The following is a 17309-nucleotide window of genomic DNA, read 5'->3' on the forward strand; positions in this document are numbered from 1 at the left end:
AATATCTTGGGGGTGGAGGAAGTCACGTTTGAATTTTTTACTTAACCACTAGTTTATGGATGTAGGGAAATTGAGCTGGAGGGAGATGAATGAGTTGCCCATGGCTGTAGAGAAAGGAAGGCGGGGCCAGAGCCAGCTCTCCTGCAGAGAATCTTCTCCTTATGGAGTTGCTAATGGCCAGTCGTCAAGTACTGTTCCTGTAAAGGCTGGCCGGCTGTCAAGCTCTCTGTAAATGGTCTGTCCTGTTGATGTCTCGTAGCCACCATTACCTTTTGTACAATTACTAAATAAGCAGACTTGGAAAAGATTTTTCAGCCCAGCAAAGTAGTAAATAGAGCGCAAAAAGCAAATAGCCACGTGATTGCCTGCTGCCGTTAACAGGCTGCCTGACCTCGGATTGCACCCTATGGTAGTTGCAGGAGCCTTTTGAGAATGCGATGAAGACTTTTTGATCATTCTTGCCACAAGTTTGGCATCTGTATGCAGCATTTAGTCAGGCGGATGACAAAAGGCCCCACTGCAGGTTTGCTGTTGGGGAGGAGATGTGAATCTACCAGCATTTGCACACGCTAAAAGTCCGTGTAGAGGGAAACGGGCGTTCTGCTGTCCAGGGAGTGGTCACTGAGAAGGTGACTTACTGGAGGCTGAAGGGCGTCTGGAAGACATCTGTGAACAGCTGGCGGCAGGTCCGCAGGTGAGCCCCTGTCAGCTGGCCGAGTGACTGGGAGGCTGTGCCTGTCCGGCGCCCTCGCTTAACCGCGGAGTCCTGAGAGTGATGCACCTTATATGCGCACGGCCGGAGGGTCCCCTGCATCCTTTATGCATATTCGTTGGGGACCCAGACGGTCCTCCCTGTCACTCCTATCGCCCCGCCGCCCTTGCCCCCTCCGCCGCGGTGCACAGCTTCCTGCCGTCTCGGGCCCGCCCTCCGGAACGTTGTCGCTGGGGTGCGGTTTTCCGTCGGGCGCTGGACCAGCCGGAAGCGGAAGTGCTCTCTGGTGGTTCCCTTCTTGGCGTTCCCCGCGGCCGCAATAGTGGAGGCCGTGGAACGCGCGCCATGGAGCACGTGACGGAGGGTTCCTGGGAGACGCTGCAGGTGCCGCTGCATTCTCGGGTGCTGGGCGCGCTGCGCGAGTTGGGCTTTCCGCACATGACGCCGGTGCAGGTATCGGGCAGCGGGGAAGCGAGGCTGAGCGGTCAGCCGCTCGCTCGGATGCAGCTCGGGGACCAGGGGGGGCCCTATTGGGGCAGCGCCACGCGTGTTCACGATGCCCACTCCGGGGTCTCAGCTTCGTGCCTGTCCTGCTCGCTCTAGCGACTTCGGACAGTGGCTCAATCTCTGTCCTTTCCGTCTGAGAAGTGACAATCACTCTCTTCATAGCATTATGGGGATTAAATAAGTCCAGGTGGGCGCCCAGTGTCCGTTACCTGTAGTTACTGTGTGGGGAAAGAGAATCTCCCTGGCCTCATTTATCAAAAAACAAGCAAGCAAGCCAACAAAAACCGCAAAGCATTTATTAAGGACCTGGTATGTATCTGGGCCTCATCTAGGCTCTGGCAACCGCGTCTCTCGGTACCTACCTGTGGGCCTTATTTTCTAGAGCGAGTGTTAGAGGAAGAACTATAGGAACGAGGTGGTTTATCTCGTGCTGAGTGTTATGAAGGAACTGAAATAGATTCGTGTGGTGGACCGTGGGGGAGCAGGTCTCAGAGGGAGTTGTCATTATTCTGAGACCTGAATAGTCTGGGAGGGGCTGACTTTGAGGTGACTGCCGGAAGGTAATTGCCACACAGAAATACCGGCGCAAATGCCCTGGGGCTGGTGGTAAATTCAGTGCTTCCAGTGGCTGGAGTGAAGGTTTAGTGGTTGGGAGTACTCGCTGCTCTTGCAGAGGACCAGCGTTGAGTTCCCAACACCCACATTGGGTAGGCTCACCACTGCATATAACTCCAGTTCCAGGAGATCCAACACTCTTTTCTTGCCTTCCTGCATACCTCCGTGCATGTAGTGTACACACAGACAAGGAGGTATATACACATAATATACACATAAATAAATTTTAAAATGTTCACTCTTTTCTAGTCCAATAAGGAACAATGGGAGTGTCAGAACTTGAATCCAGGACTCCTGCCACTAATGTCCTTATAGACAGCTCACAATGTTTTTGTTTTTTGGTTGGTTGGTTTTGAGACAGAGTTTCACTACATTGCCCTGGCTGATCTTGAACTCACAGAGATCTGTCTGCCCCTCTCTCCTGAGTACTGGGATTAAAGGCGTGTGCTGGTACACCTGGCTACAACTTGTCACATTTAGTTCAAACCTTTGTGGTGACTGTTTACTCAGTATCCTGGTGGGGTGGGGTCCATTTTGACCTTAGTCACCCCCTGCGTTCTTAGGACTTGGGTCTCTGTTATTTGGTTGTGGTACTATTTAATAATAATTATTTAATAATAATAGTCCTTTGTAATCTCTCCCCGCAGTCTGCCACCATCCCTCTGTTCATGAAAAACAAGGATGTCGCTGCAGAAGCTGTGAGTACCTCATGCAATACCGTCTGTTCCTTGTTCTCTTAGCCAAGCGGAAAGCGAGTCAAAAGCTTTGTCCCTTTGCAGGTGACAGGTAGTGGAAAAACCCTGGCTTTTGTCATCCCCATTGTGGAGATTCTTCTGAGGAGGGAGGAGAAGTTAAAGAAGAGCCAGGTGAGGAGGGCTGGCTGATTGTCACGGGGGCAGGAGGCTTCGGAGGGGTTCGGGTCTGAGAAAGAAGCTGGGCACACCTAAGTGGAGCCCTGTTTGGTATCTGAGGAGTCTGGCTTTGAATTTGCCTGCTTGTTAAACCAAAGTCGATGCTGGCTTGCTCTCTCACAGACACTGGGATGCTTTCTCGGTCATCTGTGGATATGGTAGAAAAGCCATTTTAGCTTTCATAGTGTGAGCAGGGATCCTCATGAGTAAGCTGTTTAGTGTTTTGTTTGTTTGTTTGTTTTTGTTTTTTAACCCTGTCTTAGCTGAAGACCCAACCCAGGACCTTGTGTTTACTAGGCAAGTGTTCTACCATTGAGCTAAATCCCTAACCCCTTATTTTTGTGGCCCTTCTTGGTGATTTTGGTATTTCAAATGCCCTCAGTCGGGGCTGAAGAGATGGCTCAGTGGACAAGAGTACTTGTTGCTTTTGCAGAAGACCAGGGTTTGGTTCCCAGGATCTATATGGGGGTTACAACCTCTATACCTCTGGTTATAAGGGATCTGGCACCCTCTTCTGGCCTGGGATGCACAGGTTGTATGTCCATGCTTGCAGACAAAACACGCACATAAATAAAATCTTAAAAAAAAAAAAAAAAAAGCTTCCAGCAAACTGGGAATGGCGAGAGTCTTTGAACTTCCAAAGCCCATTCCTAAGGGCTTCCTCCAGCAGGGCCACACCTCCTAAACCTTCCCAAACAGTGCCACCTACTGGGGACCAAATGTCAAATGCCTGAGACTGTGGAAAGTATCATCCAAACTACCACCCCTATCTCAAGTAAGTAAGTAAGTAAATGCCTCTGGTACAGTGCTGACGTGCTGTGTAGTGTCCCAGGCACACGTTGTGACATGCAGAGGAAATCCATCACAGATGGCACCTCCCTCATGCCCGAGCTGCAGTGCTCTTAGCCATGGACTAGTAGTGAACCATGACAGATGACATCAGGCTTTGCTTTGTCACCTACTCACTTGTTTTTGTTTTTGTTTTTGTTTTTTTTTTTAAAAAACAGCCGGGCAGTGGTGGTGCACGCCTTTAATCCCAGCACTCGGGAGGCAGAGCCAGGTGGATCTCTGTGAGTTCGAGGCCAGCCTGGTCTACAGAGCTAGTTCCAGGAAAGGCTCAAAGCTACACAGAGAAACCCTGTCTCAAAAAAAAAAAGAAAGGAAAAAAAAAAAAAAAAAAAAAAACCTGATTTTTTTTTTTTGCCTGACCTAGAATTTTCTCGGTAGATCAGGCTGGCTTAGAACTCACAGAGATCTGCCTGCCTCTGCCTTCTGAGTGCTGGGATTAAAGGCATGCGCCACCACTGCCCTGCAAAAAATATTTTAGTTTAATTAATTTATTGTTCTGTGTGTGGGTGTTTTGCCTTTGTGTATTTGTGTGCACCACATGTGTGCCTGGTGCTTGTAGAGGCTGTTGGTACTCTGGAACTGGAGGAATAGATGGTTTTGACTGCCATGTGGGTGGTGGGAATTGAACCTGGGTCCTTTGAAAGAGTCGCCAGTGCCCTTAACAGATGAACCATCTCTCCAGCCTTATGTTGATTTTTTTTTTTATTTTGTGATACTGGGCCTTGTTCATGGTAGCCAAGCACTCCACCACTGAGCTACCCTTTAAAGGCTGATATGCCCTGAGACTGCTAAAAAAATTCTAGAAACTGTCTGAGGATGGAAGGTGCAGGACTAATGCAATCCAACCCGAAACCTATGATGCTGTGGTTTCCCCCTCCGTGTGGGCAGGTAGGAGCCATCATCATTACCCCCACTCGGGAGCTCGCCATTCAGATCGATGAGGTCCTGACCCACTTCACGAAGCACTTCCCGCAGTTCAGGTGATTGGGTGCAGGGCCCTTGAGATGATGGGTGTGGGGAATCCCTGTTAGCCTGGGTTGTTATTTTGCCTGACTTGCTCCAAGTCCCATTTCTTGCTTCAGCCAGATTTTGTGGATCGGAGGCCGGAATCCTGGAGAAGATGTGGAGAGGTTCAAGCAGCATGGGTGAGCCTGTGAGCTCCTGCTCCTGTCTGTGTGTGAGCCTGTGAGCTCCTGCTCCTGTCTGTGTGTGAGCCTGTGAGCTCCTGCCCCTGTCTGTGTGTGAGCTCCTGCCCCTGTCTGTGTGTGAGCTCCTGCTCCTGTCTGTGTGTGAGCCTGTGAGCTCCTGCTCCTGTCTGTGTGTGAGCCTGTGAGCTCCTGCTCCTGTCTGTGTGTGAGCCTGTGAGCTCCTGCCCCTGTCTGTGTGTGAGCCTGTGAGCTCCTGCCCCTGTCTGTGTGTGAGCCTGTGAGCTCCTGCTCCTGTCTGTGTGTGAGCCTGCCCCTGTCTGTGTGTGAGCCTGTGAGCTCCTGCTCCTGTCTGTGTGTGAGCCTGCCCCTGTCTGTGTGTGAGCCTGTGAGCTCCTGCTCCTGTCTGTGTGTGAGCCTGCGAGCTCCTGCCCCAGTCTGTGTGCTCTTGGCACTGAACTGGGAGTGTCTGGTAGGACCTTAGGCTCATAGGAAGTGCCTTGGGGTCCCCCAGAGGGTGTTTTCTCCCTGCCCACCCCCTTGACCCTGTGAACACTTCATAGGCTCTGCTTGTCTTGGGAGTCAGGGCAGGTGTGTAAAGCACCTGGGTGTAAACGCCTGGTGCTCCTAGTACTCATCTGTCGCTGAGCATTGCCTGTCAGGATCGGGCTCTTTGCTGCCAGCTTGTGGAGATTTTACAGGGTGGAATTCCAGATGAGTGTGTCTTCAAATTTTTTTTTTATAATAGTTATTCACTTTAATTTTTTTTAAGATTTATTTATTTATTATGTATACAGTGTTCTGTCTGCGTGCCAGATCTCATTACAGATGGTTGTGAGCCACCATGTGGTTGCTGGGAATTGAACTCAGGACCTCTGGAAGAACAGCTAGTGCTCTTAACTGCTGAGCCATCTCTCCAGCCAGATTTTTTAAACAGTTGCTTATAGTCTTCACTGTGCAAAAACATGTTACAGGCAGCCAGTTGGCACGGCCACATCTGGCCCTCAGCCTGTTGGTCTGGCTCTTTCTCCTCCCTTCCCCACCACTCCCCTTCCTTCCCTCCCCTACCTCCCCCCCTTTCTCTCTTTTCTCCCCTCTCCCCTCTGTCTCTCCCTCTCCCTCCTTTCCTATTTCTTGTAGCTGGGATTTGAATCTGGGGCTTCGTGCATACAGACAAGTACTGTCCACTGAGCTGCCCCTGCCCAGTCTGTCTCCCTCCTACAGTTATGTTTTCTGTTGCTTCAGGTCAGAGCTTGGCCTGTGCTGGGGGGCCATGGGGCTCAGTGTTGCAGGTTCTCTGCTGCTGTGTAGAGAGATGGCAGAGGTAATGTATGGTAAGAATAAAGAATATGGCTGTGCGCCAGCAACAGGCTTACAGATGCAGGTGGCCGGTGTGGCCGGTGTGGCCAGTGGGCAGATCCTGGCCGGTGACCAGCTCCTTCTCTCCCCTAGCCCCTGCTCTGTCTACCAGGTAGCCATCCTTCTCCCTGGGGTGTAGATGGACTTGCAGGGTGGGGACGTGGTGTTTTGCTAACTGTTTCTGAGATCCAGAGCACACAGTAAATGGGGACTTTCTTTCCAAAGTGGGAACATCATTGTGGCAACCCCAGGCCGCCTGGAGGACATGTTCCGGAGGAAGGCTGAGGGTCTGGACCTGGCCAGCTGTGTGAGGAGCTTGGATGTCCTGGTGCTGGATGAGGCAGACAGACTTCTTGACATGGGCTTTGAAGCAAGGTACTAGAATGTGGACTTCTGGTAGGTGGGTGAACCTGGTAGGAGAATGCAGTGACTTGTGCATTACCCCATACCTAAGGATTACTGTTACCATTTCACAGCGTTTCAAACCCCACGTAGCTCGACCCTTTAGGTTCCGTCACAGGGTTTAATCCCAGGTCTTCTATTTTTTAAAAATGAGTCTGTGTATTGTGTTAAAGTTGGGATAAAGTCTCCCTTCCTCTGGACCCAGCTCCTCCTCTCTTTCTGATTCGTGTGTGCATGTGTGTGTACACTCTGTTTCCAGCATAAACACAATCCTGGAGTTTTTGCCAAAGCAGAGGAGAACAGGCCTTTTCTCAGCCACACAGACACAGGAAGTGGAGAACTTGGTGCGGGCCGGCCTCCGGAACCCTGTCCGAATCTCCGTGAAGGAGAAGGGCGTGGCAGCCAGCAGCACTCAGAAGACACCCTCCCGCCTAGAGAACCATTACATGGTGAGCAGAGAACCATTACATGGTGAGCGCGGGGCCTGCTGCTTTGTCCTGCTGTGCCTCCGTTACTCACAGAGAGGGGGCTGGTTCGGGATCAGAGGGTTGCATTGTGCGGACTGTCAGTGGATGAGCTCTTCAGGGGTGCCGACATCAGGCTTCCCAGAAACAGGACTAGCTTGGTCTTAGGGTGGCTGGGGAAGGGAAGAGGCTCGTCTTCCAGGAGTGGCAGGACTTAGCACTTGGTACAGAGTAGGAGCCAGGACAGGACTCTGAGGTAGGTCTCGGCTTTGTCTCTCACAGACCCATAGCACAGGGCTGTCGGATAGTGAATTAACCCACATAGCTGTTCAGGATTGAGAAGCCAGGAGACACTGGACACCTCAATGGCCACCGATTCAGTCATTCAGATGACTGTTTAGAAGTGTCTCAGCATAAGAACTTGTTTTGTTTGTTTTTGTTTTTCTGTGTAGCCCTGGCTGTTCTGGAACCTGCTCTGTAGACCAGGCTGGCCTTGTACTCACACAGATCCTCCTGCCTCTGTCTCCCAAGTGCTGGGATTAAAGGCGTGCGCCACCGCTGCATGGCTAAGAACTTTTTTTTTAACTTAAAAATATTTTAAGTGTTTGTTTAGCTGGGTTGTCTATGTATATGTGTATGTACCTTGTGAACGGCTGGTGTCTACAGAGACCAGACAAGGGCATCAGATCCCCTGGAATCTGCAGTTACAGATGACTGAGCTTCCATGTGGGTTCTGGGAATTGAACCTGGGTCCTGGGGAAGAACAGCCAGTGCTCTTAGCTGCTAGGCCATCTCTCCAGCCCATAAAATCTTTCAAAAAGTTAATTTTTTTTTTTTTTTTTTTTTTCCCCCGAGACAGGGTTTCTCTGTGTAGCTTTGCACCTTTCCTGGAACTCACTCTGTCGCCCAGGCTGGCCTCGAACTCATAGAGATCCGCCTGTCTTTGCCTCCCTAGTGCTGGTATTAAAGGCATGTGCCACCACCGCCCAGCTTTTAGTTTTTTGAGATAGGCTGGCTTCTCAACCTCACTATGTATCTGAGAATGGCCTTGAACTCCTCACCCTCTGTCTCCCCGAAAGTCCTGGGATTACAGACCTGAGCTCCTGTGCCCCATGAGAGAACCTTGGAACCTGCAGTGTCTGTCAGTTTTCCTAAAATCCCGGAAACCACATTCACTGGGACTGAAGGTTTCTGGTTGAGGCCTGGATGGGGCACCTGACTGGGAAGGGGATGGAGCCTGTCTCCATGGCAATGCTTCAGGTCACCACACACACTCATTTCTGGAGAGCTGTGCTTGCCTTAGTGTGGCAGTTTCTGAATGTGGCCCCAGATTCAAGCTTGGCGGTAATGAGTGTTCTCCGTTTGACTTGGACCCGCTGATGTCTGGGCTTGAGGACCTGCTGCTGCCGCCACCGGCCCGGCCTATCTGCTGGGTCTTGGGGACAGTTGCCTTACGTGGCAGTGCTGCTGCCAGTGACACAGTTTTGTGACTTAAACTGAACACTGGCAGCAGCACTGAGCCCCAGGCTGACGGATGTCTGTCCTGATCTGTGTGAGCCGGGCAGGCTGACGGATATCTGTCTTGAACTCTGAGAGTCAGGCAGGCTGATGGATGTCTGTCTTGAACTCTGAGAGTCAGGCAGGCTGATGGATGTCTGTCTTGAACTCTGAGAGTCAGGCAGGCTGACAGATGTCTGTCTTGATCTGTGTGAGCCAGGCAGGCTGACGGATGTCTGTCTTGATCTCTGAGAGTCAGGCAGGCTGATGGATGTCTGTCTTGATCTGTGTGAGCCAGGCAGGCTGACGGATGTCTGTCCTGATCTGTGTGAGCTGGGCAGGCTGACGGATATCTGTCTTGAACTCTGAGAGTCAGGCAGGCTGATGGATGTCTGTCTTGATCTCTGAGAGTCAGGCAGGCTGATGGATGTCTGTCTTGATCTCTGAGAGTCAGGCAGGCTGATGGATGTCTGTCTTGATCTGTGTGAGCCAGGCAGGCTGACGGATGTCTGTCTTGAACTCTGAGAGTCAGGCAGGCTGATGGATGTCTGTCTTAATCTGTGAGTCAGGCAGGCTGATGGATGTCTGTCTTGAACTCTGAGAGTCAGGCAGGCTGATGGATGTCTGTCTTGATCTCTGAGAGTCAGGCAGGCTGATTGATGTCTGTCTTGATCTGTGTGAGCCAGGCAGGCTGACGGATGTCTGTCTTGAACTCTGAGAGTCAGGCAGGCTGATGGATGTCTGTCTTAATCTGTGAGTCAGGCAGGCTGATGGATGTCTGTCTTGATCTCTGAGAGTCAGGCAGGCTGATGGATGTCTGTCTTGATCTCTGAGAGTCAGGCAGGCTGACGGATGTCTGTCTTGATCTCTGAGAGTCAGGCAGGCTGATGGATGTCTGTCTTGATCTCTGAGAGTCAGGCAGGCTGACGGATGTCTGTCTTGATCTCTGAGAGTCAGGCAGGCTGATGGATGTCTGTCTTGAACTCTGAGAGTCAGCCAGGCTGACAGATGTCTGTCTTGATCTCTGAGAGTCAGGCAGGCTGATGTCTGCCTTGTTCTCTGAGCCCGGCCAGGCTGACATTGGCTCAGTGGTGAAGGACTTTGACTTGACAACCTGATTTCAATGTGGGTACAACATGGCAGATGGAGACCGACCCCTGCCAGCTCCCTCCGACCTTGGTGCATGTGTGCTCCCCCACATAAGTCAGCACATTAAAATTAATACGTGAAGGCTGTGCTGGGTGTGGTGGTGCACACTTGTAATCCTGGTCCGCAGGACGTGGAGGCAGGAGTTCAAGGCCAACCTTTGCTACAAGAGTTTGAGGCCGGTTTGGGCTGTGTGAGACCTTGTCCCCACAAAAAAAAAAAAAAGAAAAAAAAAAGAAAAAGAAAGAAAAGAAGGAAGAAGAGGCTGGAACTGAAAACAGTTGGGGGATACTTTATTTTTGCAAATATGTGATTATTTTTCTTTCCCTCCTGTAGATATGTAAAGCAGATGAGAAATTCAATCAGCTGGTCCATTTCCTTCGGAACCGTCAGCAGGAGAAGCACCTGGTCTTCTTCAGGTAGTCTCCTTCAGGGCCGTGTCTGGGAAGGCGGGGAGCACAGTGCAGGGGAGGCTCTGGGGCTGTGTGCGGCTGGTGACTGGAACCAGCTTCCCTGGCTCCCGCTGCACCCATGTCCAGAGGCAGCAGCTCCCGCCTCTGCTGTGTGGGCTCCGCTGTGCCAAGGCTGATGTTTCCGCCGCTGTCTCCACCTTGCCTTTCATCCTGAGAGTCATCTCGGAGCTTCCAGACGACCAGTGTGTGTACAGTCCTGTCAGGTCCTCACTGAGGCCGAGAGAGTAGGAAAGGGGCAGAAGGCAATGCTCCTGCCTCCACCCCTTCCACCAGACTGCTCTGCCTGAGCTGCCTGCTGCCCTGAGAAGCAGGGTCAAAGAGATGGTTGGAAGGAGCTTGCCCAGCTGCAGAGCCCTGTTATCACAGGGCAAGGCAGGAACATGTGCCTTTTTTGGGTAGGCTTGGGTTTTTTGTTTGTTTGTTTGTTTGTTTGATTTTAGGCAGGGATTCACTGGCTAGCCTGGAACTAGCCATGTAGACCAGGCTGGCCTCGAACTCAGAGATCCACTTGTTTCTGCCTCCCCAGTGCTGGGATGAAAGGTCTACACTAACATGTCCAGCATGGCTTGGCTTTTTTCTTTCTCCTTCCAACTAATCTGTTTCGACTTTTGAACAAAAAGTTTTGTGCACAATGAAATGCCTAAGAGTGGGGGCCAGGCTTGGTCTCTGCTGTAACCCCAGCACTCGGGAGGCTAGGCAGAAAGACAGGAAGTTCAAATCCCATCCGGGCTACATAGCAACCTTCTCTCTCAAAAGATAAACACACAGTGAAGGCTTTGCAAGGTGCCGTCCTTGTAGGGTGGATGGATGTGTGCTTGGCTTGCTCGGCTGCTGCCTGAGACCACGCCACTGACGTCAGAACCCATCAGGTTACTTTAGGGTCTGGTGTGACCCACCGTGTGTGAAACACCCCTTCACTGTGTCCTCTCGTGACTTACGGCGACAGTGAGGAACCTGCTAATGGCCTCAGCCCAGATGGAGGCGCTGAAAGAGCCCTAAGCTTGGCGGAAACGTGCAGCCTGGTGTCCTGGGAGGAGGGCGGGTGGCAGTGGTGGGTGCCAGGCCTTTTTCGGGGGGTGACGCTTGCTTGTGCTGCAGAAGGATAGTGAGCCATCTTCGGACAAAGTGAGTGTGGCGGCTCATGCCTGCAATCCCAGCGCTCAAGAGGCTGAGGCAGGGGGCTGAAGAGTCTGAGGCTAGCCTGGACTATACAGTTCAAGTCCAGCCTGAGCTATGTAGTTAGAAGATATGTCAAAAAAAATGGGGGTGGGCATTTGGGGTGATCTTTGAGAAGGTTGCTGTGACGAGGTTAAAGATGGATGGGGTTGAGTGAATAGCTTCCAGGGAAGGGAACAGGTCCTGGCAGTGGTTCATGGGCTGTCTCCAGGGGATGTGTCTCTCTTTGGGTGACCCTCCTACAGCCTGCTTTTGCCCCTGGCTAACCCGGTTCCAAGCCCCAGGTCCCTGGGGGAGAGGATCTGCTCAGTCAAGGCGTAACTGGCTGAGCCTTTGGGAGCGGCGCTGATCTGAGCCTGTGCAGCGTGCCGTCCTCCGCAGGAACAGTGCGGTGCCATCTCAGACTGCTTTCTGTCCGAGCTGTCATCTTTGCTCTGGTGGTGTCACCGGGGAAGCAGACCCTGCTTGTGGGGCCACTGTTAGACGGCAGGACCCATGTCAGGGTCCGCACAGGTTGCAGGGCTTGCACGGATGGAGAGGAGGAGCGAGAGGCCGCTCCTCAGCTCTCCACCTGCTGTCCCGAGAGGGTCCCTCATCCTCATCCTCCCCAGCTTCGGGACCCAGGTGCCCGGTGGCTGAGTGCTTTCTCTCTCCTGCACAGCACGTGTGCGTGTGTGGAATACTATGGGAAGGCCCTGGAGGCCCTGCTGAAGAGAGTGAAGATCCTGTGCATCCATGGGAAGATGAAGTACAAGCGCAATAAGATCTTCCTGGAGTTCCGCAAGCTGCAGAGGTGAGTGGCGTGGTTGTCCTGGGGGCCGGAGGTAGATCCCCAGTCCCCGGACTCCTCAGGTCCTGCACCCGCCCCTTCTCCCTCTGCCCTCCCGGAGCCTCTTTGACTCATACCCGGTTACTCCATCTTTGAGGGCAGCCAGAGCTGGGTTTGGACTCTCCCCCATACCCCGAGCCGGGGTCACCTGCTGAGTTACTGGGTTTCCCTGCGCTATCCGGCCTGTGCCGTCAGGATGCTCAGTGTGTCCACTGCTCTATCTCCCAGGGCTTGGCACAGTGGAGGTTTGGGGAAGTCCTTGCCCCCGGGTAAACAAGAGCAAGCACAGGCCCTTGGCCTTGTTGGGACAGATCCTGCGTAGGCTGTAGGGTGCTGGCCGCACAGAGGGAACTTGGGGTGTCCTGATGAGCATAGCCGTTTCTGTTTTCCTAAGCATTGCACGGCTCCATTCAAGCAGCTGCGAGGGCCCAGTGGTTCCCTGCTGTTGTCCCAGTCACAGGGCAGAGATGGCGCTTGTCTTCTCCTGGCTTCGGAGGGCTGGCCTGCTGCCATTTTATTTCTCAAGTAGAAATACATGAATTAAAAACATTTAAACCAGTGGCTAGAGAGTTGGCTCAGTGCTTAAGAGCACTGGCTGCTCCTCCAAAGGACCCCTGTTCAATTCCCAGCACCCACATGGCAGCTCACAACTGTCTGTAACTCCAAGATCTGACACCCTCACAGACATACATGTAGGCAAAACACCAATGCACATACAATAAAATTAAAAAAAAAAAAAAAAAGCCAGATGTGGCAGCAGTGCATGTCTGTAACCCCAGCACTTGGGAGATTGAGTCAGGTATGAAGTTTAAGGCTACCCTGGACTTCAGACGGATGCCAGAGGATCTTGTCTCAAAAGCAAAAAAAAAAGGTCTGAGTTTTGCTGTTTGGTAGTGCACTCCTTAGCACGCAGAGGCCCTGGGCTCCAACCCTAGTACTGGCTAGAAAGAATCTTTGTGCTATCTCTACCAATCCTCCGTGTGTGTGTGTGTGTGTGTGTGTGTGTGTGTGTGTGTGTGTGTGTGTGTGCGCGCGCGCGCGCGCGCTCCTGTCCATGGCATGCATGGCTAGTTTTATTTTATTATACACATATGTGTGTAGGTTTCTGCATGTGAGTGCAGGTGCCCCTGGATCCCAGAAGAGGACGTCAGCACCCCCAGCACTGGAGCTGACCAGTGGTTGTGAGCTCCCTGTCAGGGTGCTGAGCCATGTCTGTAGCCTCCTCCGCTTCCCACTTCTGTTGGCAGTTTATAAAGTCTGGGGAGATTGTGAGAGGAAGAAAAAGCAATCAAAGTATTCATTAGGAAAAGCTGTTTGTGTGAGACTCCAGCGCCCTGTACTGTGTCACAGGGGTTGGTCACTTCAGGTGGAGGGGGGGGTCTCGCTCACATGCTGCTTTCTTGTTTCTAGTGGGATCTTGGTGTGCACTGACGTGATGGCCCGGGGAATTGATATTCCTGAAGTCAACTGGGTTTTACAGTACGACCCTCCCAGCAATGCCAGGTATGCCAGGGATTGGTCCTCTGTCTAGGACTGAGCTGGTGGGCGTGCAGTGAAATTTTAAATATTTTAAGATTTTTTTTTTTGAGACAAGAGTTTCATATGACCAGAGATGGTTTTTTTTTCTTTTTCTTTTAAAGATTTATTTATTTATTTATTTATTTATTTATTTATTTATTTATTATGTATACAGTGTTCTGCCTGCATGTATGCCTGCAGGCCAGAAGAGGGCACTAGATCTCATTACAGATGGTTGTAAGCACATGTGGGTGCTGGGAATTGAACTCTGGACTGTCTGGAAGAGCAGCCAGTGCACTTAACCTCTGACCCATCTCTCCAGCCCCAGAGATGACCTTTGACTTGTGCTGGGGTTACCAGATGCGCTACCACATCTGGCTTAATGGTTTGAAATCCCAAGCACTCCACCAATTGGATTATTGCCCAGCTCCTGAAACATTAAATTGCAGAAGCAGGGCCAGTGGCCAAATAGCTTTTGATGTGTTAATACTGGTGTGTTGTTCTAGCAATCGTGTTCAGAGAGTTAGGTGTGGTAGCTTCTGCTTGTACTCCTGGTATTCACGGGCTGAGCTTAGGACAGTAGTCAAGAGTTCATTAGCTGAGTTAAGACACTGTCTGCAAAAGGCTGTGTGTGTGTGTGTGTGTGTGTGTGTGTGTGTGTGTGTGTGTGTGTGTGTGGAGGGGTAAATAAGGAAAAGAAAATTCCACTACTGAAAGTCCATGCAGAAGTGCAAATCACAGAACATTGAAAAGAGCAACAGATACTCTAAAATAAACTGCGTATCTCTCCGAAAGTGAGCGGACATTCCTCACACACTTCTCATTTATTATTGATATTTCAAGACAGGGTTTCTCTGTGTAGCCCTGGCTGTCCTGGACCTCCCTGTACAGACCAGGTTGCTTCCCTATGTAGATCAGCGTGCTTCTGCCTCAGGAGTACTAGGATTAAAAGCAAGAGCCACCACACCCGGATTTCCTAACACTTGTAATTGCAAAGGTGCATTCAGATCCCAAGTGGTGCTTTTTCTGACATCTGTCATTCCGGGGCACTTTCTCTTTCTGATTTTCATTGCTTCTCAGTTTCGCTCTGTGACCCTGCTGTGTGACCTGAGGAAGCCCAGCTTTGGTCAGGTGTCCTCAGAGCCAGTAGATCGTCCCTCCCGGTCCTGTACGAAGCGTCTGATTCTTTGCAGCTCTTCTATGCTCGCTGGCTGGTAGTCAGGTCAGCCCTGAGCTGTGGGCCAGGTGGCTCTATACAGCACTGTGTATTGCAATGACGTGTGGCTGGGTCACAGCTCACTGCCACCCCTGGGTTCTGCTCCTCCCTGTCCCCTAGCGCCTTCGTGCATCGCTGTGGACGCACAGCCCGCATCGGCCACGGTGGCAGCGCTCTGGTGTTCCTGCTACCGATGGAGGAGGCGTACATCAACTTCCTGGCCATCAACCAGAAGGTAAGGAGCGCAGTGGCTGGCAGCTGGTGGTCAGCCGCGGAGAGGAGGGACAGCAGACTCGCCTGGCTGGGTTGGGGAGGCGCTGGCCAGCGTCGGGACTTGGGAACACCATTTATTGTTGGCCCGCTGTCTTACCAGCCGGGACTGTGATGTGCAATGTCATTCTCAAACTTAAAAAAATTCCAAACTCCTCTTCGACTAAGGAACGTGCTTGGGCTGGATGTGGCCCCTGCTCTCGGTGCACTGTGCTGTCCTGGGCTTACCAGCTCTAGGAGGTCCTGGGTTGGAGGACTGCAGGTTAGCTGAGAGGGTGGTCTCTGTGTAGTGCCCCCTGCAGGAGATGAGCCTCCAGAGGAACACGGTAGACCTTCTGCCGAAGCTCCGGGCCATGGCCACGGCCGACAGGGCAGTGTTCGAGAAGGGCATGAAAGCCTTCGTGTCCTTCGTCCAGGCTTATGCGAAGCACGAGTGCAGCCTCATCTTCAGGCTGAAGGGTAAGCCGGAGCCGCGCCTTCTCTGACATGGTTCCTGCTATGTAGACCAGGCTGGCCTCCAACTCAGTCTTACCTGTGCCTATCAAGTACTGGGATTAAAGCTGGGTATGGTTAAAGCTGATTGCCACCATATTTGGCATAATCATGTTTCTTTTTTTTTTTTTTTTTTTTTTTTCGAGATAGCTTTGGAGCCTGTCCTGGATCTCACACTGTAGACCAGGCTGGCTTAGAACTCACAGAGGTCCACCTGCCTCTGCCTTCTGAGTGCTGGGATTAAAGGCGTGTGCCACCACCGCCCGGCTTTATATTTCTTCTTAATTATCTGAATCTCTGGGTGACAAGGGTTGCTTTGTCTTAATGAAATACGTGGCATGTTAGGATTAGTGTTCTTTAAACCTCTGAAGGAGAATCCTAAAAAAATATAAACGAAAAGGAAAGTCCTGTTATAGGGTTCTGAGTAGATGTAAAATAATCCGCCATTTCTTTCTGGAAAAAAATGTTTCTTAAATTCAAATTAAAGTGAATTTATTACACCATTTAATTAGGAAACATAATGAAGAACTCCTGTGCTGACTCTAAGCTCTTATCTGTTAGACCTTGACTTTGCCAGCCTTGCCCGAGGGTTTGCCCTGCTGAGGATGCCCAGGATGCCAGAACTGAGGGGGAAGCAGTTCCCAGACTTTGTGCCCACGGATATCGACACCGATACGATTCCATTTAAAGATAAAGTTAGAGAAAAACAGAGGCAGAAGCTGTTGGAGCAAAAAAGAAAAGAGAGAACAGAAAATGAAGGGAGAAGAAAATTCATCAAAAACAAAGCTTGGTCGAAGCAGAAGGCCAAAAAGGAGAGGAAGAAGAAGATGAATGCCAAGAGGAAGAAGGATGAGGTAAAGTGGGATGGTCTTCCTTCCTTCCATCTTAGAATTCTGACATTGCACTGAAAGCTGATGTGTTATGAGAACAGCACCCTAGGTCCAAGGCCAGCCTGGGCTATGTGGATGCCTTGTCTTAGCATCCTCAACCCTCACTCTTATGGGCCAGCCTTGGCTATGTGTGTGTCTTGTCTTAGCACCCTCACCCTCCTGGGCCAGCCTTGGCTTTGTGTATGTCTTGCCTTAGCACTCTCACTCTTCCGGGCCAGCCTGGGCTATGTGGACACCTCACTGTCCCCTTCGTTTTTTGGGGCCTGTGGTGTTAGCTGACCCTGGAGCTTGTAGGCCCAGCAGGACCAGCCGCTCTCTCGAGCCACAGCTGACAGTGATGTTCTTCTTCTGCACTCAGGGTTCTGATATCGATGACGAGGACATGGAGGAACTCCTTAATGACACAAGGCTCTTGAAAAAGTTTAAAAAAGGGAAAATCACAGAAGAGGAATTTGAGAAAGGGCTGTTGACAAACACCAAAAGAACAGTCCAGCTGGCAGACTCAGGGGGCTCAGACTCGGGAGAGGACAGTTGACCTCAGATCCTCCGGTGAAGGTCATTACACAGCTGGCCCCACACCCCTGCCCTTCCCGGAAGACTGTTCTGGAGAGCGGTCTGTGCAGACTGGGAGAAGCCACAGGACTGCACACTCCCAAGTACTACGATTCTGCCAGAGTCTCTCAGAGGCCTTCGTTATTTTAGTGTAAATAACAGATGTCAGTATTTATTTTGATTGATTGTACTCTTTTTCTGGAGTGGGTTTTGTACAATAAAGTATATATGTATATACTTATTTTAAATTATTACTTACCTTTTTAAAATAGATAATGAAGTACAC

At 51.2% G+C, this 17309-nt stretch overlaps 1 protein-coding gene across 1 annotated transcript; it reads left to right on the forward strand.

The window, feature by feature from the left end:
• Positions 1 to 980: 980 nt before the first annotated feature.
• On the forward strand, positions 981 to 17264 carry Ddx55 (DEAD-box helicase 55). The gene is made up of 14 exons (XM_006970683.4): positions 981 to 1165; positions 2482 to 2532; positions 2614 to 2700; positions 4483 to 4574; positions 4677 to 4739; positions 6324 to 6473; positions 6760 to 6949; positions 9944 to 10026; positions 11918 to 12049; positions 13496 to 13588; positions 14940 to 15054; positions 15380 to 15548; positions 16143 to 16435; positions 16830 to 17264. Exons 1-14 carry the CDS (start codon positions 1058 to 1060, stop codon positions 17004 to 17006), a joined length of 1803 nt encoding a protein of 600 aa, XP_006970745.2. The 5' UTR covers positions 981 to 1057; the 3' UTR covers positions 17007 to 17264.
• Positions 17265 to 17309: the final 45 nt, after the last annotated feature.

This window comes from Peromyscus maniculatus, chromosome 23, assembly GCF_049852395.1.
Source record: "Peromyscus maniculatus bairdii isolate BWxNUB_F1_BW_parent chromosome 23, HU_Pman_BW_mat_3.1, whole genome shotgun sequence".
In the NCBI taxonomy this organism is placed as follows: domain Eukaryota; kingdom Metazoa; phylum Chordata; class Mammalia; order Rodentia; family Cricetidae; genus Peromyscus; species Peromyscus maniculatus.

Bases quoted from the DNA above. Each gene is read 5' to 3' on its own strand.
- Ddx55 (XM_006970683.4), top strand. From the start codon at position 1,058: ATGGAGCACGTGACGGAGGGTTCCTGGGAGACGCTGCAGGTGCCGCTG. The intron at 1,166-2,481 runs GTATCGGGCAGC...CTCTCCCCGCAG, and splicing joins CGCACATGACGCCGGTGCAG to TCTGCCACCATCCCTCTGTT. The intron at 13,589-14,939 runs GTATGCCAGGGA...CCTGTCCCCTAG, and splicing joins GACCCTCCCAGCAATGCCAG to CGCCTTCGTGCATCGCTGTG.